The sequence below is a fragment of the Herpailurus yagouaroundi genome, unplaced genomic scaffold (assembly GCF_014898765.1).
Source record: "Herpailurus yagouaroundi ecotype Mexico unplaced genomic scaffold, PumYag 203, whole genome shotgun sequence".
NCBI classification, from domain to species: Eukaryota; Metazoa; Chordata; class Mammalia; order Carnivora; family Felidae; genus Herpailurus; species Herpailurus yagouaroundi.
In genome coordinates, this window is record NW_024412434.1 from 18,636,036 (window position 1) to 18,661,384 (window position 25,349).

General features: G+C 43.5%; 2 protein-coding genes across 2 annotated transcripts in view; one reads left to right on the top strand and one right to left on the bottom strand.

Annotated features, from left to right (window-relative positions):
- The window catches only part of CUBN (cubilin), a 279,400-nt gene extending 254,349 nt beyond the window's left edge, over window positions 1-25,051 (top strand). The window contains exons 60-67 of the mRNA XM_040451314.1: window positions 365-573; window positions 11,296-11,458; window positions 11,820-12,025; window positions 14,962-15,109; window positions 16,197-16,378; window positions 19,565-19,730; window positions 21,236-21,471; window positions 24,114-25,051. Of these exons, the coding sequence (XP_040307248.1) occupies window positions 365-573; window positions 11,296-11,458; window positions 11,820-12,025; window positions 14,962-15,109; window positions 16,197-16,378; window positions 19,565-19,730; window positions 21,236-21,471; window positions 24,114-24,221 (1,418 nt within the window). The 3' untranslated portion in view covers window positions 24,222-25,051. The remainder of the gene's footprint in view (window positions 1-364; window positions 574-11,295; window positions 11,459-11,819; window positions 12,026-14,961; window positions 15,110-16,196; window positions 16,379-19,564; window positions 19,731-21,235; window positions 21,472-24,113) is intronic.
- Window positions 6,864-7,394, bottom strand: LOC121014765 (40S ribosomal protein S24-like). The gene has a single exon (XM_040451319.1). It carries the CDS (start codon window positions 7,350-7,352, stop codon window positions 6,960-6,962), a length of 393 nt encoding a protein of 130 aa, XP_040307253.1. The 5' UTR covers window positions 7,353-7,394; the 3' UTR covers window positions 6,864-6,959.
- Window positions 25,052-25,349: the final 298 nt, after the last annotated feature.

Sequence of the window (25,349 nt, forward strand, 5' to 3'; positions counted from 1 at the left end):
TTGGATTTTTTTTTTTTTTTGGATTTTTTTCAAGTATAGGAAAAACTTCAATAAATCCCATCCACAGTTCTCGGAATGCCCATAAAACTAAATACAATTCCCCACTTTCCTAGGTGACTAGACGGGGACTAAAGTGTCAGTGATAGGAGCAGAAAGGAAATATGGAACAAAAAAGCTAATACGGTGGGAACAACACCCGCACAAGCCATCTGATAGCGTCCACCTGAAGCTCCGGGCACCATCTGATAATGTCCATGCACGTGTGACCGAACTAGAAACTATATGATTTTTAAAACCCTCCCTGTAAAATTTAAGATCTATTCCCTTTGGTCTGCATAGTGATGTGTCTTTGTTTTTAACACAGGGCCTCAGCAAGGATGTGGTGGTTATCTGACAGGTTCAAGCGATACCTTTGCCTCTCCTGATTCTGACTCCAATGGAAGATATGACAAGAATTTAAACTGTGTATGGTTCATAGTTGCACCTGTAAACAAAGTGATTAAACTCACCTTCAAAACATTTGCTCTGGAGGCACCAAGTAGTGCACAAAGATGCATATATGATTATGTAAAGGTAAGGCCATTGTATTTCTTAACAGAGTCTTCTAACCCGGACTTTAATATGATACATGCCAGTTGGCACCATTCAGGAAGTCACGAAATGTTGAGTACCGCTAGTGGTTAAAATGACATATTCTTCAATGATATAACATTTATTATTACAGATGTCCTATCTTCATCTCAAGTTAATCTTTAATATGGATGGATGAGCCAGAGATTGCATGTGGCTTATAACATTAGCTTTAAGATTCCCTCTTCATTCATACTTTGTTGAGAGATGATCAGTGGAAAGGTGGGTTGTATGGAAAGAGACACTCAAAAGACCTTTGGCAAATCCTAGAATAAAGTTTGTATCTTTACTGTCCATATGACCTTTAGATGTAGAAAATAACTTAGTTCTGAAATCCCATTAAAAGGAAGCTGAATTTTTGCTGACTCGTTAATATTAAGTTACTATACCCATCAGGCTCGATGACTTCAGATTAAACTGTCTAACTAGTATCAGCCAGTGTATTCTACAACGCTTTGGGGTGGAAGACAAGTGTGGCAAGATTTGTGCCCAAGGGAACTTAAATCTGATTGTTAAAGTAGTGGGTGACGCATGCAAATCTACAATAAACAGTTCAGGACAGTCAATATTGAAGGGCCAGCTAATGCATTGGATAGAGGCTCGAAGCAATGTGCAAGTTTAAAAGGGAGGAAAGGGGCGCCTGGGTGGCGCAGTCGGTTAAGCGTCCGACTTCAGCCAGGTCACGATCTCGCGGTCCGTGAGTTCGAGCCCCGCGTCGGGCTCTGGGCTGATGGCTCAGAGCCTGGAGCCTGTTTCCGATTCTGTGTCTCCCTCTCTCTCTGCCCCTCGCCCGTTCATGCTCTGTCTCTCTCTGTCCCAAAAAATAAATAAATGTTGAAAAAAAAATTAAAAAAAAAATAAAAGGGAGGAAAGTTCATGATGATCTGGCTTGAACAAGAAAGACTTCAGGGGCGCCTGGATGGCTCAGTCAGTTAAGCGTCCGACTTCGGCTCAGGTCGTGATCTCGCGGTCCGTGAGTTCGAGCCCTCTGTCAGACTCTGTGCTGACAGTTCAGAGCCTGGAGCCTGTTTCAGATTCTGTGTCTCCCTCTCTCTGACCCTCCCCCATTCATGCTCTGTCTCTCTCTCTGTCTCAGAAATAAAAAGTAAACGTTAAAAAAAATTTTTTTTAAAAAAGAAAGGCTTCATAGGGTGCCAGAAAGCATATTCTCAGGAGAGAAGGCATTCCAGGCAAAGTACACATAAAAAGAAGGGGAGTATGGACGTTGGCATATGTGTGGTCTTGAAGGGGTGAAGGGACTGCCTTTTTTTTTTTTTTTTGAGAGGAATATTGTGAAAAAGTAGCAAGAAATAAGATCGCCTACGTGGAGATACACCCAGATCACAAAGAATCTTGAAAAGTCTGATTAATGACTTCAGATTTTATGCAGTTGAAAATAAGGAAGGATTGAAGGCTTTCCACTGAGTAATATGATGAGAGCAGCATTTACGGAAGACTAATATGGAATCAGCACTGCAGGTAGATGGTGAGCGGAGAGTCTGGAGTTAGGACCCCAGGGGGAGGTTACCGTTAGGTAAGGAGGGTATAGAGACGGAAATCACAAGCTGGGGCAAGAACTTTTAAGTTTAAAACTTGTCTTAAATTTTAAAGAAGTCATTTTCTTTAAAAAGGGGGAAGGAAGAGTCATAGTTGGAGTACCCATTGGGCACTTAATTATATACTATTGTATTTTTCCTGTGCTAAGCTCTAAGCCCAAAGAATGTCAGTTCGATTAGGAGAAGACCCTGTGTTGTAAGGTAGGGGTTTAGTTTGGGTGACAGCAGGGCGGACAGGTGAGCAAAGGCTGGAACAGGGCTCCAGCGAGAAGAGAGCAGCCCAGAGCGGAGACAGCAAAGGACTGCTTCTGCAGTCAGAAGAAGTGCTGTTTTCTTTCCAGGAAGGCAGCATGGAACTAGGAAGCCAGGCTTCCGCTCCACTCTGGGAAAGGGACGCAGCGAGGCGGTCAGAGAGGACAGAAGACGCAGGACGAGAAACAGACAAGTCATGGAAAACTTGTAAAAGCCCAGAATAGTGGAGGATCCCTGAAGTCAAGGGAGAAGAGTGGTCCACCAAGGATGGGTGGTTGATACCATTAAATTATAAGTTAGGGGCCAAGAAAGGTAAAGGCGAAAAAGAAACTCCTCTGACTGATAGACAGCCATTTAGCCAAAGCATTGGCACAGAAGTCAGATCAGAGGGAGTCGGTGAAAGATTGGAGATAACAAGGGACGTTGGTTCAGGTTGAATTCTTTTCTAAAATGACACCAGATGGCCCGCACAACAACAAAGCTGACATTCAAGACTGTTTGAGAGTGGGGCGCCTGGGTGGCTCAGTCAGTTGAGCGTTCAACTTCGGCTCAGGTCATGATCACACAGCTCGTGAGTTTGAGCCCCACATTGGGCTCTGTGCTGACGGCTCAGAGTCTGGAGCCTGTTTCAGGTTCCATGTCTCCCTCTTTCTCTCTCTCTGCCCCTCCCCCATTCACACTCTGTCTCTCTCAAAAATAAATGAACATTTAAAAAAAAATTTTTTTTTCAAATGTTTGAGAGCTACCCTGATTTTACAGGAAGGTAGTAAACTCTGGAGGCAGGTAGTATGGACTCTAACTCAGTTTTGCCACAAGATTCCTCACCTCCCCAGTTCTTTATCACCTCACCTACTTAAAAAAATTTTTTTAACATGTATTTATTTTCAAGAGACAGAGAGAGACAGAGTACGAGTGGAGGAGGGGCAGAGAGAGAGGCAGGCTCCAGGCTCTGAGCTGTCAGCACAGAGCTTGATGTGGGGCTTGAACTCATGAACCATGAGATCATGACCTGAGCCGAAGTTGGATGCTTAACCGACTGAGCCACCCAGGTGCCCCATCATTTCATCTTTTTAAAAACAAGTGAAGGAGCTCCTGGGTAGCTCAGTTGTTTAAGTGTCCAACTCTTGATTTCAGCTCAGGTCATGATCCCTGGATCATGGACTCATGTCCCGAGTGGGTCCCTTGCTGAGCTTGGAGCCAGCTTGGGATGCTCTCTCTCCTCTTTCTCTGCCCCTCCTCCATTCCCCCCAAAATAAATAAATAAGCTTTAAAAAAAAAGTGAAGAAAATCAAATAATCATACCTCTTTTGCAAGGTTATTTTGAGGACAAAGATAATGAATGCTGGAGTGTTCAGCACTGTGTCTGAAATGCAACTTAAAAACAAATTTATTCCCCCTCCCCAAGCTTGCGTAATTCCGGATGGGCATGCTGGCTGTGGAATCACCTTTCCTTAAAATATTAAAGATAATGGGGGCGCCTGGGTGGCACAGTCGGTTAAGCGTCCGACTTCAGCCAGGTCACGATCTCGCGGTCCGGGAGTTCGAGCCCCGCGTCAGGCTCTGGGCTGATGGCTCAGAGCCTGGAACCTGTTTCCGATTCTGTGTCTCCCTCTCTCTCTGCCCCTCCCCCATTCATGCTCTGTCTCTCTCTGTCCCAAAAATAAATAAACGTTGAAAAAAAAATATTAAAGATAATTGATTTACATAGAAATTATTATAGGTGTAAATTCACGTAGGGTGTTTTGGGTGTGGTCCTGCTAGGAGAACAGTCAATTGACCTTCTTCTCATCATTTTCTGAGTGTGATTTGATACTGTTATTAAAGCAACTAGCAATTTTCTGAATTTCTTCAAGTTATTTGGGAGAAAAATAGCAATATCAAAAACAAGAAGTTACCATCTAGCTTAAATATAAAATGTCCTTTCCTCCCATTCCTTTTTTTTTTTTTTTTTTTTTTTTTTAAAGAAATTCTGTTCAGGTCTACTCTTGCTTTCCTTCTTAGGAAAGCAATGTCCCTGTACTGGCAACTTTTCCAGCTTTTACTAAACTGGCAGATCAAAGAACATTGGTTGGAATGTGGAGTCTTGGAGGTATCTTTGTTAAAGCGACTCTCTGTGATAAATGGGGCATTTGATTCCTTGTAGAATGTTTCTTAGATATTATAATCAAATCACTTTTTAGAAAAGCTAATTTAATTCATTTCTGTAGGTAGATATACAAGTGAAAATGTGGTGATTCCATCATTCATTCATAATTATATCACTATTGCTTTTTTTATTAAAATTTTTTTAATGTTTATTTATTTTTGAGAGAGAGAGACAGAGACAGAGTGTGAGCAGGGGAGGGGCAGAGAGAGAGGGAGACACAGATTCCGAAGCAGGCTCCAGGCTCTGAGCTTTCAGCACAGAGCCCAACGTGGGGCTTGAACTCACAGACTGAGAGATCATGACCTGAGCTGAAGCCAGATGCCCGACTGACTGAGCCACCCAGGCTCCCTATCACTCTTGCTTTTGAAAGGTTTGACTCGGGAAGTTACTAAGATAGTTGCAGTACATCGTGACGGTGTGTTTCACTGAACGTGTCTGTTGAAATTAACATCACATCACATCCATTCCATTAAGAGTCACGTGGCATAAGTATGTGCCGGGCATCCCACACCGTCGTTAAGGAGGGATAAAGTTAGGGTTCCTCGAGGAGCTGTCAGCAAAAAAGGAGGAGACTGACACATAAGCATATAAATTATCGTACAGTGTGACAAAAACAATAGATACGAACCGCGAACAGAAGTAGAGAAGAAGGTATGATTGACGTCATTTTGGGGTTTGGGAAAGTCTTCCTCTGTGCGATGGCTGAGCTGAGTTTTGGAGGAATATCGCAGAGGAGCACTTCCTGTTCAACCTAATCTGCCCATTTGAACATCCAGTATTTCATAGTGCTTACATGACCATCTGAAGTCAAGGTCATGTACGCTATAGGCTACCCATATCCATAGCTTCAGAAACTTAATATTAACATACTAAATGCAATGAAAAAGGAGGAATAAAAGGAAAGTATATAAAAATAGGGCACACTTAAATATGTAAATGCTGATACAACTACCTTATGTCACGTGATAAAGTCGTCAAGATTCTTCTTCTATGTGGCATCATGGCAAATGCAAAAGCATAAATCTAAACTAATATGGGGGGGCTTGTATTTGCAGCTTAAGTGCCGTTAACATCACCATCTGCAATATGAATTTCCAAGAAAGTGGAAAAACTCAAAGAAAATAGTTCCAAACAAAACAAAGTCGAGTCCTCCTTCCACCGACACAGTAATTGCATTATGCAAAATGTTTTTGTGTTTATATAGAGAGCGGAGTTAGGTTCCAGGGTCACACAATAATGAACAGTTTTGTTACAGAAATGTCTGGCAGAACATTGAAAAGTTATGTGGGACAGAGTCAGTCTTCACTTTGCAAAGCTGTGCCGTGAATTGCAGCATGGGATTCTGCAAGGTGGCTTCTAAACACTGAATGCCAGTCATAGCCCCAAATTATTGTGATGACCCCCAAAACAAGACACTTTTGCAAAAAAAATGCTCTCTGGGAGATGATACAGCCCCCACTGAGAACCTCCGCCTTAACCCACTGGGCTTAACCATTCAGTCTGTGGTCAGACAGTGTGGGGAGATCTGTACTCTATCAAGGCATCAGGTTCCAATAAGTGTTTATTTGAGTACCTACTACATTCCAGACACTGCTCTAAGCACTGGAAAAAACACTGAGTTAAAATTAATAATAATAATAATAATAATAATAATAATAACAATACTATAAAATTCCTATATTTGCAGAGCTGATGCTAATCACTGCTTCTTGTGGCTCTTCCCGAGACCCCTGGGACAAATCTAACATTTTTCCCGATAATGTTTTGAAATGAATCAGTGTTCAACCCCAAATCTGAAAAATCCCTCTGTTCTCTTCCCATGCCAAATTATGCCCAGGCGTGTTGTCCAGCAGACTCTAACAGAAGTTTCTCAATAAAACCAAAGAATTCATGGACATACTCTAAGATGGCGATGTAGGGATGCTCCAAATAAGAATATACAAACCCTCCTCCTGCGGTCAAATTCGCAAGAAAATATTAAAGATAAAGTCCTAAGGAAGTCCAGGTCTAAAATTATGAGGACATTAAATTTGAAAAGAATTAAAGTGCCCTGTTGCCCTTCTTGTCTTATTGCCCTTTTGCATTCAGAGTTCACAGAAATTAAAATCCAAAAGTTGCCTTCCCCACTTTCTCCTGCCGCTCAAATTACCAGCTGGATAAAGTGCAGGGGCTGGCACTCATTGTAGTCAGAGGCTACCTTCCACCAACTTGTGGGAGCAGTTCCTTCAGGATCTTAAGTAGATGCACCTAGGCTCCACTATCAGAGTTTTTTTTTTTTTAAAGTTCTTAGTTTATTAATCCTCTCATGAAAAATCTGCACAAACGCCAGATAGTCCCTGAAGCATCTTTACTCCTTCTGTTGTCCAATCTCCAGCTTACTTTTTGCCAGCACCAACATTAGCTTTTGCAGTTCCCCTGACTTTCTTCATTCGGTTCTTGCATTCCTTCCGCTGTTTTCTTGACGTCTTTTTCTTCTGATACAGGCCATGTCGTGCAAGTCTATGTTTGGGTTCATTTTTCTTGGCATAATCCAAGGAATCATAAATCATGCCAAAGCCAGTTGTCTTGCCACCTCCAAAATGGGTTCTGAATCCAAATACAAAGATGACATCTGGTGTGGTCTTGTACATTTTGGCTAGTTTGTCCTGAATTTCTGTCTTAGGTACTGTTGCCTTTCCGGGGTGAAGAACATCGATGACCATCTGTTTCCGCTGAAGTAGTCGGTTGGTCATGAACTTCCTGGTCCGGATAGTTACTGTGTCATTCATGATGGCGGTCGAGCTTTAGGCAGCCAGGGAGGAAAGAAGACTCCACTATCAGAGTTTTAACAGCTGAGAAAACACAAAATCCTTCTGAGCACTTACCTACATCTATAAAACTTAGAGCCTAACTCAAGCTCCAGGCCTATAGGAGTTATGCCAGTTGGTGGGTCCCCTCCTACCCCCAGAATGCAATTTATAGCAGCATGTGATTGTGCAGGCCTTCAGGGCATGGTCCTCAGGGCACCATTTACATCCCAGTCCGTACGACGCCCCATCTCCACTATTGCACGGTACACCTCACCCAACACACTCTGGAGCCACCCTGCAGAAGTCCTTCATGGAGATCCAGCGTTATCAGGGGACAAGGGAGCAGGTGCAGACAATGTCAGCTTTGGGTGCACGGGAGTCCGGGAGCCCATGTCAGTTGTCCAGAAGCCACGAGCTATCTATTCAACTCAATTCCAAGAGATCTTCCTGTGGCAGTGACAGCAGCTCGGGGCCAGACACTGTGTGATCTCTGTCCATCACATTTACTGGTTATCTATTCAGGACCCAAATCAGATCCTAGAACTCCTACAGGAGAAGCCGCAAACCCTCGTGAGACAAATGGAACTTTACAGTCATGTCCCATGTACCTGCTTAACCCCACGTGCACTGAGAGATTGTTGAGACACGGCTTGCCTTTCACACCTTCTGTGGCCCCCCACACCGTGGTCCATCCAGATGGGATGATGCCCTTCTTCTTCTTTAGGCCCGGGAGGTCTCTCCCTACTTTTATTTATTTTTTTTTTTTATTTTTTTTCCCAACATTTATTTATTTTTGGGACAGAGAGAGACAGAGCATGAATGGGGGAGGGGCAGAGAGAGAGGGAGACACAGAATCGGAAACAGGCTCCAGACTCTGAGCCATCAGCCCAGAGCCCGACGCGGGGCTCGAACTCACGGACCGCGAGATCGTGACCTGGCTGAAGTCGGACGCTTAACCGACTGCGCCACCCAGGCGCCCCTCTCCCTACTTTTAAACACTAGTTCAAATGTCTGTCTGAGGTATTTCCCGACTCCATCATTTACTCTAGGACTCATTTTTCTTTATTTTATATAACTGACACGCACACAAATAGATATGTATATTCAATGTATGGATCTTTCTAATTAGCGTCAGTCAGTAAATTGAATGTATGGAAAGTGCCTTAGACATCCTCATATACATAGGATCTGGCATACGGTATGTAGAATAAAAATGCTGGTACGAATGTGATAGTAAATGTGGCATCCATTATAATAACATTTTAACTTGTTTACCAGAAAAGGTACATTACCTAAAACTTGGCAAATCTGCTGTGTTCTGAAACGAGAGGGATCAGATTATCCATCTAAATTTACCAAATTCACATGTAAGTGGGAGAAACAGTGCCACCTAGTGGTAAATTTATTTTCTGTTTATTTTAAATTATTTCTATCTTCTATATTCCCAGCATTTTCGAATAATGTCTGTGGTCACGGCTATTCTGAAGTTTATAGCACATCATAGTTGTGTTATAAATTCAATGTTTGGCTATACACACTCATACTTGTTTTGGAAATACCGTGAAGATTATTCAGCTGGAGGAATCTGTTTTCCGGGAACACACTTGAAGAGAATTCAGGCGTCCACTATTTGGACGGGTGTCTGTTGAAGAAGGTTCCTCAAGGCTGGGAGTTGTTCCGGCTGCTGGCGACACCGCAGTGGATGATCAGTCTTCCCACCCACGGGACTTATGTTCTTTTGTTTTATTTTGTTTTAATTTTTTTAAATGTTTATTTCTGAGAGAGAGAGACAGAGTGAGAGCTGGAGAAGGGCAGAGAGAGAGGGAAACGCAGAATGGGAAGCAGGTTCCAGGCTCCGAGCTGTCAGCACAGAGCCTGACGTGGAGCTCGAACCCACAAACTGGGAGATGGTGACCCGAGCCAAAATTGGATGCTTAACTGACTGAGCCACCCAGGCGCCCTGGGACTTATGTTCTTATTGGAAGAGAGACCAGGAAAAGTAAATAAGCAACAAATAAGATGCCTTTTGAATAGGAAGATGTTGGGGGCCAGGCAACATTAGATGGGATGGGTCCTTCTGAGGAGGTGACATTTGAGCTGAGACCATATGACAAGGGGGAGGGGGGTGCCCAATTCCGGAGCTTACAGAGCTTACAGCCTCACAGAGACCCTCCTGGCAGGAGAAGGTATGAGAATAGGGCAGGGAGTGGGGCCCTGGAACAAGCAACCGGCCACTCCAGGTAGGGGCTTGCAGACCCCCATAAAGACGTGGGCTTTCACGTCAGGTGCAGTGGGAACCCACTGGAGCATTTAAGGCCGAGCAGGAGTGTAATCTGGTTTAAGTCTGCAAACGCTCAGCCGTCAGCTCTGCAGACGGTACTGTGGTTGCTTGGTGGAAACGGATCTCTTAGGAAGATGTTACCATAACCAAGTTGGAGGACGAAGATGGTCATAACGGGGAGGAGCCCTCTGGGGTGGATGTTGAAGGTAGAGTGGAAGCGATGTGGGGCAGGAGGGGTGAGAGAAAGGAATCAAGGACGACTAAAGTCTCAGGCCTGAGCAGATTAGTGGTATCTAGAAGACAGGAGGATAGGTTTGGGAGGGGTGTGTAGTGGAGAGAGGAACCAAAGCATTACTCATTTATTAGACACTTACTGGGTGCCTTTTATGTGCCAGACACTTCTAAAAACTAGGGACAGGGGCGCCTGTGTGGCTCAGTCGGTTAAGTATCCGACTTCGGCTCAGGTCATGATCTTACAGGTAGTGAGTTCGAGCTCCCTGTCTCCCTCTCTCTCTCTCTCTGCCTCTCTCCCACTGGCTCACGCTCTCTCAAAATAAATAAAATAAACTTTAAAAACTAGGGACATGGCAGGGCACAGAACAGACAGCAACCTGTGCTTTCGTGAACCTGCATTGTCTTCAGAGTGGAAGACAATCACTAAGTGATATATGTAGTATGTAAAGATAATGCGTGCTCTAAATAAAGAATCAAACAGGAAGTAAGAAAGGGAATTTGGGGAGAGTTGACATTTTAAGTAGGGTGGTCAGGGAAGGCCTGAGTGAGTCAGTGATACTCGAGTAAAGACGTGAAGGAATGAAGGAGAGCAAACCATATGGGTGTATAGGAGAAGAATGTTCCAGCAGAGGGAACAACAAACTCAACAGCCATGAAGCAGCAGTGTGCTGCAGAGAGAATGACATGGGGACAGTAAGGCGGCAGGGGTGGTGTGGACAGCAGATTCTCTCAGGCCTTAAAGGCCACCGTGTTGGCTTTGGCTTTTATAGTGAGTGACTGGGGAGCAGGTAGGAGAGGTTTTAGCAGTGCCCTGGGCTGACTTAACATTTTAACTGTATCCTCTGGGGGGTGCCTGGCTGGCTCAGTCGGACTCTTGATCCGTGAGACTCTTGATCTCGGGGTTGTGAGTTGGAGCCCCACATTGGGTGTAGCGATTACTTAAATGAATAAGCCAATTTAAAAAATATAAATACATACACACATACGTACAGAACTGAATCCTCTGGCTCACATATTGAGGACAGGCTAGGGAGGGACAAGAGTGGAACCAGGGAGCCCCACAGTGAGAACCCACACATGCGATTTCAGGGGCTTGCACCAGAGTAGAAGAGAGAGCAACGCAGAGCAAGACAGCGAGGCGTTTGCTGGCTCTAATGACACGTTAGTTTTGAATTAGGTATTACCTTTGCAGTGAGGAAAGATTTCTAGGCATCATACCAGGTTTTTACTGAAGATCATTATAATTGCACCGACTCATTAGCAACTGTCCTTAAGCTAAAACTAGGTCTAACAACATCTGTGTAAGATTCTTAATCATGACCTGTTGTGACTCTGCATCCATTTGAGTGTAAAACTTGCAGCTTCTTGGGGAGTAATGGAGAACTAATGAACTATTTTTCTTTTCAGTTGTATGATGGGGATAGTGAAAATGCCAACTTGGCTGGAATGTTTTGTGGCTCTACTGTACCTGCTCCCTTTATCTCTTCTGGCAACTTCCTGACGGTTCAATTTGTCAGTGACCTAACTGTAGAACGACAAGGATTTAATGCTACTTATACCATTGTGGACAGTGAGTAAACTGAGACATTTTTAACTATTATGAAACATATGTATATTTATGCGCTAAAAATAATGCCATGCCTCTATGCAAACACAACGTTAATTACCAAACTCAATGTTCATTACCAAACTCAGTGTTAATTCCTATGTAAACTCCATGTCAGTTTCTAAACACCATGGTAATCACTCTGTGTTTCATCGGTCATACACATTTGGTACAATTCTTAGTCAAGAATATCCTAACTTCTCTATAGAATGATGTAAACAGAGTTCTTTGGGCTGGAAGGATAAGGAAGAGTGAATTTTAAATATTGTGTGTGTGAAGAGACATGAGTAAATCTTGTCTTACAAGTTTTTCTTTTTTTCCCCAGTGCCTTGTGGTGGAACATATAACGCAACTTGGACCCCCCAAAGTATTTCGTCACCCAATTCATCAGACCCAGAAATCCCATTTTCCACGTGTACTTGGGTCCTCGAAGCCCCTCCACATCAGCAGGTCAAGATCACTGTGTGGGCATTGCAACTGCACCCACAAGACTGTGACCAGAACTACTTAGAGTTTCAGGACTCACCTGAGGTAATAATTATAGGATGCAGGACAGTGACATCTAGTGGCCTTTTCACCAGTATTTACGAAACACGTGAAGTAATGAGGGCATAATTAAATTCCCAAACTCACATATACAAAATATACAAAACCATATACAAACCCCTCTATTTAGGTGTTAAGAAACTTGCACTTGGTCTTGTAGGTGAGGAGCTCTCGAACTGCCATGTGCACAAGAAACATCTGGGTGTCTAGATAAAAGTGCATGCCCCAGGGCTCCCCACCTCCCGCTCAGATACTGTTTTCCCTACATAGTGTCCAGGAACCTAAATTTTCGATGCACATCTTCAGTATTCTGCCATTAGTGCTCCAAGGGCCACGCCCAGAGAAACATTTGTGCAGGAAGGAGATCTGTGTGTACGACAAACTGAAGGGGTCCATGCGGAACACAGGGAAGTCAGTTACGAGGCCGTTTGGCACCAGTCCTTTGGGACTATATTCATGGTAATATGAGAGGGAACAAAAGAAAAAGCTGTTTTAGTCAGAGAGAGAGAGAGAGAGAGAGAGAGAGAGAATTGCCCAGATGCCAAGACATAGAGAAGACAGTTGGACATAGATGCATGAATATTCACAGAAGGCCTGAAGATTTGGGTGTCATCATTATATGGGTCAGTAGCTACAATAATGCGAGTAATGAGATTATTCAGGGAGCATCTGTAAAGTGAGAAGGCATGACCAGATACCTGGGGAGAACCCCCCGGAATACCTGGATTATCTTTTAGCAGTTTGAGAAGCAGCGAATTCACCCCAGCTCATTCCCAGAGTGTCATATTCAACCCCCCGATGGCTGGCAGTTGCAGAGAATCCAATCTATCACTTCCTGAGTCTTCAGGGTCCTCCTCACTATAAATCCAGGGCCCCCTCGTTTACGTATGGATCTTGGTGGGTATAGAAAAATCCAGTCTGGCTGACTCCACTTGGAGAGATCTGAGAAGAGCTGACTTCTGATCAGATACCGTATTTGCTGAATTTTCAGAAGGCAGACAGCAAGACACAGCCTAGGCTCCCACCATGGTCCGCATGCAAGGTTACCATCACTCCCCTGGTAGTGGTTTTCAGAACAAGACTCCTATTCCCTGGTGGTACCCTTCCTAGAGGGTCTTCAAGCCAAGTGGAACAAGGCCCTTTGGTTAAAGCTCTCTGTGGTTCCCATTGTTTCCTGAAGCTGAGACAATGGGGATCGGAGCAGACCACCACCTGGGTGCACAAAGCCTACGTCCAGTGCACAGGTCAGCTCTGGATCATAACCGCAGCTGGACTGGCTTCGAATAAGACCCCGTATTTGTCATGAATGAAGGACGTCCTTTGCCTGAAGGAATGAAGGAAAGAACAAAGGGTTTCAGCGTGGGTAGATTGCGAGGAGAGGTAGGAAAGTGACTGATAACTAGGAGACACTGGAACTCTCACCACGTCCGAGAGTGGCAAGACATTGGACATTCACGCAAGAATCTTGTGGCAAAGGCACCACGGCCGGCTCTGGCAGGGGCCGCCACGGAGGGTGGACGGAAAGGCGCTGGTGTGGAGGAATGCAGATTACAGTGCTCAGTGGATCGCCTGTCAAGACACTGAAACCTCCATGAGTTGGGAAAGGAAGAAGGGTGCAGAGGATGGCCAAGAGCTGGGACACCCCAAGTCTTTAATGAGGGAAAGACGCCAGAGGGAAAGTGGCCATGGTGGGAAGGGTCGGAGGAACCTTTGGCCAGAGGTGGAGACCCTCAGGGGAGAGCTGGATCTGGTCCGGGGATAGATGCAGCCTGGAGAACCCCACCCCCCCCCCCCCCCCCCCCCCCCCCACTAGTCCTACTCAAGGAATGGTGGAGGATGGGGAAAGAAATGACCTCCTGCAGCCCCCTGGTGGAGGCTTGGAGACCCAAGCTTCACTCAGGGCCACGAAGTGGAAATGGATGGACGCATACAGGAGGCAGCTATCACTGCAGTGAGAGTTCAGAGGAGGCGGCGGGCAAGGTTAGGGAAGGACCAGCAGCAGGAGACAGTGCAGGGGAGAAACACACATCAGCAACAAGAGCTTGTGAGCAGGAGCGGGAAGCGGGCCTGTCAGTAGGCGCCCAGACGTTAGAGGCCACAAATGTCTCAACTTCGGTGCCAGTGGCTTTTATGGAAGGATGGGTAGGCGCTGGACCCTGTTACCCTACTATCTGGAGAGGCGAGGAGGGCTGCCCGGGTTTTACAAGGGGGAAATGGGGACCTCATTGCAGGCAGGGGCTGCCTCCTGGGGTTCACAGTGTGGCCAGAGTATGGTTGGATGAGTTCAGGGGTGGTGAGCTGGGAGCTAAGGGGAGGAGCGCTGGGTGGGTCTTTTTTTTTTCTTTAATTTTTGCTTATTTGTGAGAGAGAGTGGGGTGGGGGGAGGGAGAGAGAGAGCCGGGGAGGGGCAGAGAGAGAGGGAGACATAGAATCCGAAGCAGGCTCCCGGCTCTGAGCTCGACATGGGGCTCAAACCCGTGAACCGTGAGATCATGACCCCAGCTGAAGTCAGACGCTTAACCGGCTGAGCCACCCAGGTGCCCCTGGGTTGGTCTCAACGGAGTTCAGGACTATGGGAAAACCCCAGCTCAACCGTGTTGAGCTCAGTCAGCCTGGGTGTGTGCAGAGCCACAGCACAGGCCTTTGGCTGTGAGGCTGCATGCGGGAGAAAGGGTCTTGTCCTTCGTGTCTGTCTCCTGGTTTCAGCAAAAGCTTGGCCTCCTCCTAGCACCCCTCGGGGAGTGTGAGACTTTTGTGGATTCCAAGACCAGCGTGAGCCTGGGTGAAGCAGGATTGGAACACTGTAACTAGTTTCTGTGGGTGAATATTGAGGCCACCCTTTAATGTGCATTCGATTTCTGTTAAGGTCTATTCTCTTTTGAAACTCAATCTAGTGTGATTTGGCTTTCATTTCATTTCAGAGCAATGGAAATCCAGGAATTCAGTTCTGTGGCAGAAATGCTTCGGCTGTACCGACGTTCTATTCTTCTGCGAGTACGGCAATTGTCGTTTTCAAATCCGAAGTTCTCGACAGAAACTCCAGAGTGGGTTTCACGTATCAGATTGCAGGTGAGCCGTGGAACTTTGTCTGTTATTCAGAAAACCTGCCACCATCCCAATTCCTGCTAGAATGGACTCCTGTGAGCAAATTTGGGTCTGTTACCATAAACCATGTCTACAACGAGGTAAGAAATTTTAACTAGAAGCCAGGCCCACGTCCGCAGATGACTAAAGCTGGTTTCCGAGGAGGTAAAGTGAAAATAACACTAATTAAAATGTTTAGAATGCCAGCATATTTTTCAAATCCATGAAAATGTAGTTAATTTAATTTAAATGTATACTAGTTATTTTATTAATTATCCACTTGGCCACAAAAAGAAATCACTGTGTCTTACGAAATTATTTTGTAAAAAACAAAAAACCAAAAAACGACAAGTCTTGAAAGGGCTATTTGACTACAGTAACAATTGAGAAGTTTATTTCCAGGAGAAATTATTTGATGTTCATTTCAAGCTTAATTAAAACTAAAGCTGCTTTTGATTAAAACAAACACATAGTGGGGCACCTGGGTGGCTCAGTCGGTTAAGTGTCTGACCCTTGATCTCAGCTCAGGTCTTGATCTCAGGGTCATGAGTTCAAGCCCCATGTTGGGCTCCAAACTGGGCGGGAACCGACCTAAAAACAAACCACAAACAAATAGAAAAGCTTTTGGTGGTTTCACCCAAAATGATAAGGATGAACAATTTACTGATTCTATCAGAATGAGTAACTTATCAAAGGATATAAATAGAAATCTTCATACAGAAGTCAGTCATGGTTGCAGAGTCTTTGTGCCTAAAAAAAGCCTAAACGTCAACCGACTCCACTTAAATGTGATCAGAAGAGTACAGAGAATTCTAGAAAGTTCATCCTCAAAGGAGAATGCTCATATTTCATATTTCTCATGGGGGCGTTTTACGTTAACGAGACACCACATTGCATCCGCGCTACATGCCGTTACCTCACTTCCTATGACCCCAGTTATCCCAAAGGTGAGAGGGTTGAAATAGCTTTTTTCTCTAAAGTGTGTTCAAATTTAATAATCTTGAATTCTGTCAGGTTGAAAGAACACTAAAAGTTGGGATGCCTACATTAACTGCGATTTTTTTTCTCTAAGGTTGCAACAGAGAGTATAACAGGGCATTTGGCAATCTCAAGAGTCCGGGATGGCCAGATAATTATAACAATAACATGGATTGCACTGTTACTCTCACGGCCCCTCAGAACCACACCATTTCCCTCTTTTTTCATTCATTTGGCATCGAGGACTCAAGTGAATGCACGCACGATTTCTTGGAGGTAATGTACATTTGATCGCATCTAAAGGAACTATTTAAAAGATGGATCACTGAAGATTTTTCCCCTCTTTCTCTGCTACTTCTAATCTTGGAACCCTTACTTGTTCATGATTATTCATCATTCTTCCATCCCATAAATATTTACCAAGCATCCTTCTAGGTACAGGCACCGGAAATCCAGTAGGGAACAAGACATAGGCAGGGCCCCCGAGGCTCAGAGTCCATGGGAAAGACAGATAGGAAAGAGTCAATTCCCTCACACCTGGAAAAGACTAACAGAATCCGCACGGTCAGCAGACCTAATGCAGTTTGGGGAAGAGAAGCTTCCGGGTGGAGGGAGGCGATGTGTGGGTTTAGAGAGAACCGGCAAGGACCTGGAGGAAGCAGAGCCATGCTCCTGGGGCGGGGGCTGGCACTTTGTGATTCTTCAGCAGCACCATGCGAATGCCCTCTGCATTCCTTCTGCCCTGCACCGCCTACACTCAGTGAGAAGACCCATTACATTGTTCACAGGAAGATGTTCTAAATGAGCCCATTACCAGCACAGACAGCACGTGGAGCACAGTGCCTGTATTTTACCATGAAAACCCCAGAGCTCACGCGGGTGTTCTTTGCACACTCTTTTGGAAATGTATTCATTCTTAGGGAGCAGACTAAGGTGAAACCTGAGACTTGTATATACAAAATGCTGAATTCCTCCATGAAATGAATTTGAATCTAAATCTTGCCCGAAGTTGCTCTAAATGGGCTTTGTTTCATGTAAACAAGAGTCTTCTGTAAGGTTTCCTAGCAGTTTATTTGCTCCTCTACATCTGTTAAGGAGTTTTATTATTCTGGGAAGCTCTCTATAGAATTAATCCAAATCTTTTGTTAATGAACATTCTGTTTTTCTTTGAGAGAGAGAGAGAGAGTCAGAGCAAGAGCGGGGGAGAGGGGCAGAGAGAAAGAGAATGTTAAGCAGGTTCCACGCTCAGTGTGGAGCTCGACACGGGGCTCGATCCCACTATCCTGGGATCATGACCTGACCCGAAATCAAGCGTCCGACGCTGAACCAACTGAGCCACATAGGTGCCCCTTGCTAATGAATATTCTGCATCTATAGTGTAGCAAGTGCTGGAAGGAAGCCTGGCCCTTTATCATGGCAAATATACTTGTCATGGTAGGAAATGAGGAGGAGATGAATGTAGCAGGGAGGAAATGAGAGAACTGCAGTATTGTTTGCATCAATCAGGGCATTAAACGCAGACCTTTGTGCCTCACCCACTTCTGTGAAGTGTGAGGCAGGAGCCAGAGGAGGGGATACAGAGAAAGGACAGAATAATCCCGTCCGTTCAGAGCCACAGTGCAGCTACCCTGGGTCCACCTCAAGCCTGAGCTGACCGTCAGTGACTGGAGTTAACAGTTGCCATTTTCCTCTGGATGCTGGGACGTGCAGGCCAGCTCTCCAGCACCAGAGGTGGGAACTACTCCTCCTGGCTGCCCTTCCTATCCCATGGAAGTTGGTTTGAAACTTCCTGTCCGGTAAGCAAAGACAGGAAACTGCAAGTGTGGCCCGTAAAGTGTAGCCAAGTCTGGTTTTTGATGGCAAGACCGTAGCAGGGCTTATCGGCAGCCGTAACAGCAAACCTCCCCATCCCATTGACGTTAACCACGGCAGGAACAGAAACTTCCTGGTGAGGATTCGGACCGTGTTACTACCACACAAAAACCAAGCTCTGGACTACATTTGGAATCTGCGTTTGTTTTTAGTGCCTTCATGCCCCCTTTTCAGGATCGTCTGCAGGCTCAAGGATGCCCCATCCCCCCTCTACAGAGATAAATGAATAGGATGCTAGTGGGACTTGAGATCGAACTTACACTCTCAGAGCACAGCCTTCTCAAACAGGGCCCAGAGGAAAGAGACCCAAAGGGAAGAATAGAGTGGTAGGGGTGCCCGGGTGGCTCAGTCGGCTGGGTGTTTGACTTCAGCTCAGGTCATGGCCTCACGGTTCCTGAGTTGGAGCCCCGCGTTGGGCTCTCCACTCTCAGTGCAGAGCTCACTTTAGATCCTCTGTCCTCCTCTCTCTCTGCCCCTCTCCCGCTGTGCTCTCTTTCAAAAATAAATAAACATAAAAAAAAAAAAAGAATAGAGTGGTAGCAGGTCTGACCTTGCAGCATTCTTGAATATGGCAGCCTTCTCTGAATGCAGGTAGTTCACTGGCTATGCCAACTATAGCAAGGCCACTCAGCAGCATAATCCAAAAAGGACAAAAAGGCACTGTTTTCTCCCACTGGCTACTGCATAGACCTAAAAAGAATCTCGGTTTAGATCAACACCAAGACTAACCATTGTGCCTCTTATGACTTAAGACAGCCAGCAATTAGCCAAATGCTAAACTATGAAATTATAAAGGCAACGGAGGAACTTCCAAGAATTTTGAATACATATGTCAGTAAAATCTCCACTCATACCTGTTGAGCTGGTTCCAGCTCTCCATTGCCTCGGTAACATTTGCTTAATACTCCTCAAGAGTCTTCCTCCGAATAGGGAGGCTGTGAATGCGCAGAAGGAACACTGGGAACAGAAGGTGGTCAGGTTCAGTGTGGTTACCCATTCTCACACACTGACTCATTGCCATTTTCATATGCCTCTCCTCCAAGCAGTCAATCTAAAAAAAAAACAAAAACAAAAACAAAAAACTATTCAGCTTCAGAATGTTTTTAAAATTACCTAATAGTCAAGTTTTATAAATTTATTGAGTTGTGTCCTTTTCCTATGCAGAAATTCCTTGGTTTTGGACTTTATTATACGTCCTACATTGATTTTTTTTCATAGCCCCTTCGTAGCCAAGCAATTTTCAAAGGGAAAACACCATACACACGGTATAATGAAAAAAGTACAATAGAAGCGACTGGAAACGGAGCAGGCAATATCCCCCTCCAATCTTTTGGAAATTTCACAGATATTTCTGAATTCAAATGCAAATGGTTTTTGATCTACAAACTGGATGTTTCTCTCCTTTGTAAGAGAACGCGACTTCTGGGTGTATGTTCAGAAAACTCTTCATTCTTAAGTACACAAAAAGACAAAGGTTTTCCAAAAGAGGTTGTCACTCAGATGGTCTCATGTCTCAGTGGATGGCAACGGCAAGTCAGAGAAGGAAGAATAAAATGCTTAAGTATAATAATTAGCGGCTCATTTTTCAAGGTAAGAAACGGCAGTGACAGCAGCTCGCCCTTACTGGGCACGTACTGTGGAACCCTGCAGCCAAATCCTATCTTTTCTCAAAACAATGAACTGTACCTACGGTTTAAGAGTGATGGTGCAACTTCCAGTCTTGGATATGAAATTGTCTGGACCTCATCACCCTCTGGTAAGACACTTGCACTTTGTAAGGGAAATTGATGCAAGGGAGGAAAAACTTGGAGGGGGGGTGGTGTCTCATAAAAAAGGACAATTAAAAGTGACCTTACCTCTTAGCCATCTGTATACTGTATTGTTTTCCAGTAAATATAGAGATTTTTTTTAACAATGACAGTACAGATATCCTTTTTAATTCTACTCTCACTCATTATTTCTACATTACATGTTTCTTGTAATATGAAGAGATATAGAAAGAGTACAGATATATGAATATACATACATATAAAACATAGATATGATATACATTTTTAAATTCCTTTATAAATTCTGATTTTGCCATATTTTTAACTTTCGGTTTGATCATCAAGGTAGTTCTCTGAGAATTAAAAAAAAAAAAAAACAAAACGTGTACCTAAAGCCAAATTACTTACACATACTTGGGTGTAAGTAAACAGCTGTGCCTTTGATAGCACCAGTCATTTTTCAGCAGTCCCGGGGGTGAAAGTGCATTTTTTCAGGGAAGTCAAGTAACTCCCTGCATGTTTTGTTGGTTGGTTGTCAAGTAACTGAAGGAAATTTAAGTCATGTTAATATATTTCACTCAAGAGAGGAGGAGTATCTTTATGAGAAGTCCCGTTGAGGTATTTCAAAATATCTAAAAATTTCCAAGTAAGAATGATAAAAATGACTTAAATATACTGAGGGACAAGAAATAACTTAAATCTTGGCAGCTAAAGATGCTTACACATGATCTCCGATGCCCTGATTTTGCAGCGGAGGAAATAAAAATGAGGTTAATGAGTTTTCCAGAATGCACAGCAAGATTTTGGCAAAAGCAAGACCAAACCTCCAGGGGTCAGACACCCAGCCCAGCGCCATTTAATCTTACCACGAGGTTTCTTTCTGTTCAGTGGGATGTCTGGGTGCCCAGGCTATCTGGTCTAAATAATGACAGCATTTGCAAATTAACACCAGTACTTACAGGGCTCTGTTTTTGAGTATGTCAATCTCGGTACTGTCAGTTATAAGCCCAGGAAAGTCATTTTACGATTAAATAATTATTGTCAAAACCTACAAGGATACAGTCTTTCAGGTCAGCCCTGGAATTCCACTTTTAATTTTACTTCACTCCCGTCATTATCATCAACTTGCTGCATATGGAGAGCCCTGCGCCATCAAAAGTACACAACAACTTTAATTACTCTCGCCTACAGCTATTTTATCAAGTTCTTTGTTTTCCCAGCCCACTGTTTTCAAAGAAAGGACTTAGAGGAAGTGGTCCCAAGTCATGATATACAGGGAAAAGAATACATGGTAGGGGTGGGGGAAGGTAGGATGAGGTGGTGTTGAGGCAGTGGGGATATAGCCCACAGAAGGAACTGGAAAGGGCTTTCTGCCACCTCTGTTCTTGCAGAGTGTCTCAGCACCTTGAGAAAATTGCAGCCGTCTTCCTGCCTCACAAGGAGATGGTTTCCACTTTGTTGAATATAACGGCCTGTGTTGGTTTCCTTGTAGGCTGTGGTGGAACTCTTTACGGACACAGTGGCTCCTTCACCAGCCCTGGCTACCCGGGAACTTACCCAAACAACACTCACTGTGAATGGACCATCATTGCTCCTGCTGGCAGACCTGTCACAGTCAGCTTTTACTTTGTCAGCATTGATGATCCCGGAGACTGTGTCCAGAACTATCTCATACTCTACAATGGACCAGATGCTAATTCTCCAGCCTCTGGACCATACTGTGGGGCAGTGAGTAAAACAAACATTTTAAAATTCCCATTTATTATTTTTAAATAACTTAACTGTACACTTTTAAAGGCAGACACATGCAAAGTACAAAGCACAAGTCTTTTGCAAATTTCAGCAGTTTCCAGATTTTCCTTTCTATTTGGGGAGCACGAGTGCCACCTAGTGGGCACTGCGTTAAATTAATAGTAATAGTTCCCAGACTCCACTGCATCACAGTCGCTTTGTGCAGTCATGTAGGGGTCCAGACTTTCAGTGCTCACTCCCATCCACTGAACCAGAATTTCTAGGACAGGGGCTGTCGTACGTTGTTTTTTAAAAGCTCCATACGTGATTTCAATGCACTTCCCAGGGTTGAATACCCATATTGTTTTCTCCATGAATACAACTACAGACCATTTGGACACCTGACTCCATTTTATCTACTTCTTGTTGAGAATCGTAGGAATTCTTTGAAGAAATAAATAGAGATATTGAAAATGGGTCTAGTAACTAGTAGTTGTTCTTGTAAAGTTCTGGTGTGATAGATCTCCCTTAAACGTCAAGACAGGATTCTGACAGGGACTCAATTTTGCTTGCGTCTGTCCTCGCCACCTTCTCGTTTTATGTGAAAGTAGATACGGAGCTTTCCAGTAAGGGAGATGTGACCACAGTAGAGAGAATATCAGTTCTTGCCATTCTGCTCTTTATTTATTAGCCTTGCTAATTAATAATTAATAAGGCAGTGAACTACAGCAGCTAAAAATCTAAAGAGTTATTTGGTTTTTCTAAATTGAGATGCAATTAATACATAACGTATTAGTTTCAGGTGTACAACATGAATTTTGTGTGTGTGTGTGACCAGAACTTTTAAGCTCTACTCTCTTAGCAACGTTCAAATAGACACTACATTCCCAGGGCTTACTTATAACTGGGAGTTTGTACCTTTTGACAACCTTCATCCATTTCACCAATCTCCCACCTCCCACCTCTAGCAACCACCGGTTTGTTCTCTATATCTGAGAATTTGGTTTTTTGTTTTCGTTTCATTTCATTTTGTTTTTTTAGATTCCACAAATAAGTGAGATCATGTAGTATTTACCTTTCTCTTTCTAACTTATTTCACTTAGTATAATGATCTCAAGGACCTTCCGTGTTGTCACAAACAGCAGGATTCCCTTCAATTTGTGGCTGGATAATACTCCCTTATCATCACATTACAAATATACAAATATATAATATTATAAATATAGATCCTATATATTTATCCATTTGTCCATTGATGGACAGTTAAATTGCTTCCACATCTTGGCTATCATAAATAATGCTGCGATGAACACAGGGGTGCAGATATCTTTTCAAGTTGTTTTTGTTTTTTTCTGGATAAATTCCCAGAAGTAGAATTGCTGGGTCACATGGTAGTCCTGTTTTTAATTTTTTGGGAATCTCCATACTGCCTTCCACAGTGGCTGCACCAATTTGCATTCCCACCAACAGTGCACAAGGGTTCCCTTTTCTCCACATCCTTGCCAACGCTTGTTATTTCGTGTCTTTTTTATGATAGGCATTCTAACAGGTATGAAGGGATATCTCATTGTGGTTTTGATTTGCATTTTTCTGATGATTAGTGATTTTGAGCATCTTTTCACATACTTGTTGGCCATCTGTATTCTTTGGAAAAATGACTATTCAGGTCCTATGTCCATTTTTTAAATCGGATTGTTTGTTTTTGCTATTGAGTTGAGTTCTTTATATATTTTTATTGTTTTTTAATTTTTTATGTATGTTGGATGTTAACCCCTTATCAGATACATAATTTGCAAATATTTTCTCCCATTCAGTAGATTGCCTTTTTATTTTGTTGATGGCTTCCTTTGCAGTGCAGAAGCTTTTTAGTTCGATGTAGATCCTTTTGTTTATATTTGCTTTTGTTGCCTTTGCTTTTGGTATCACATCCAAAAAATCATTGCCAAAAACCGATGTCGAGAAGCTTAGTGCTTATGTGTCCTTCTAGGAGTTTCATGGTCTCTGGTCTTTAATTCATTTGGAATTGATTTTTATGTGTGGTGTAGTTTCGTTCTATTGTATGCGAATATCCATGTTTCACGGCGCCATTTATTGAAGACAGAAAGGTTATGAAAATAAACCCTAAAAGGAAACTGCAGATGTTAATAGGGGAGAGTCGTACACTATACTGATATGTTGGAAGAAAAAGTATGTGTTTCCATCAGAAAAATTAAAATTTTAGTACGAAGTTGGATTGGAAATTCAACTTTTATGACAATTTTATTGAGGTATAATTCACGTACCATAGAATCCATCTACTTAAAGTGTACATTCAATTGTTTTCAGTAGATTTAGAGTTATGTAGTTCAGAGTTGTCACCACAAACAATTTTAGAACATTTCCTTTCTCCCAAAAGAAACCCTGTATCCACTACCAGTTAATCTCCATTTCCCTTTGATCCTCACCTCCCACCACCAATATTCTTTTTTGAGGTATCCATATTACTTCTTAGCAAGAGTCCTTCTAGAAAAATATGCAGGTTTATGCAAATTCAACAAAATTTCTTTATGTAGTACTTTCTTCCTAGGCTAACGTTTCCAGAAAGATGCTCAAATGTGCAAAACGTGTAATTGGTTACTTCTTTTTTTTTCCAATTTTAGGACACGAACATAGCTCCCTTTGTGGCCTCCTCACATCGGGTCTTCGTAAAATTTCATGCAGAGTATGCACTGCGGCCATCAGCCATCCGGTTAACTTGGGACAGCTAACTATGTAACACGGTGTGGTGGCTGTACTGCAGGGCCCTCGGGCATGAGCACAAGTCTGCCATCCTGATGCGGGATTCTGCCTCTGCCACTGGGAATAATCTGAATTTTGTTTTCACCAACGTATGTGTGGAATCAATATGCATACATTATATTTTTGTTTTAATATAGAATGTAGCTTCATTAGCCTTGGCTGTGCTTGTCACCCTTCCTTCTAACACTTTGAGCAGAAAAGTTCCTAAAATCCCTTATAAAGTTGGAAATGATTATGGCAAATGTGACGGAAACTGTCAAAAGTTAATGATAAAACAGGAGTATGATTCTCACTGTGAATGTCCAATGAGGGGTAATAAACAGTAACGAATTGTACATGATGACGTTGCACTCATTTTTAACTCATTAGCATTGAGTCCTTCACTAGCAGGTGTAGGTTTTCAAGTGGAATTTTTACATGTGGATGAAGTACGCAGATCCTTCAGAAGACGAACTATGGAGCCATGCTGCCTGCATTGACCGTTAGCCCTCCTTGCTGAAGCTTCCTTAACTTCTCTGAGCTTTCATTTACATGTGTCCCACCATTGCCCATTTCTAGCTTACCAGCACTGTATGTAAAGTCCTACATAGCTTAACAACGCTTTTGTAAAGTTTTCTGCTGCCTTTAACCAAACATGTTATGCTAAATATGCAAAGTTAAGTCTCCGTAACAACATGGGACAAAGTGAAAGGAAGACGCTGTGGAATGTGCGACTTCATCCTACTCGGATAGTCAAGGGCCAGAGAAATTGCTTCTGCACAGAGTACAGAGCCACATGAATAAAACATTCTCACCTTTACAATTCCCGCTTCCTTGAACTCTGTGTTATGGGTAGATACATGACTTTCACAGACGACCTGTTATTGGCCGGAGCCGTGAATGCACCGAACGGAACCATCCAATCCACAGGGTCCTGACAAGCCGGGGCAATGGACAAAAACTCAAGATGAAGTTCCGTAGGGGGAGATACAACAATTTGCTCTTTTACCTGAAAATGAATCACAAAGGTACAGGATATAGAGAAATTTGACACTAACATGTGAAAGGACGGGAATTTTATCTGAAGGCAAGACAAACATATGCAGCTGTCAGACAGT

Bases quoted from the DNA above. Each gene is read 5' to 3' on its own strand.
- LOC121014765 (XM_040451319.1), bottom strand. From the start codon at position 7,352: ATGAATGACACAGTAACTATCCGGACCAGGAAGTTCATGACCAACCGA.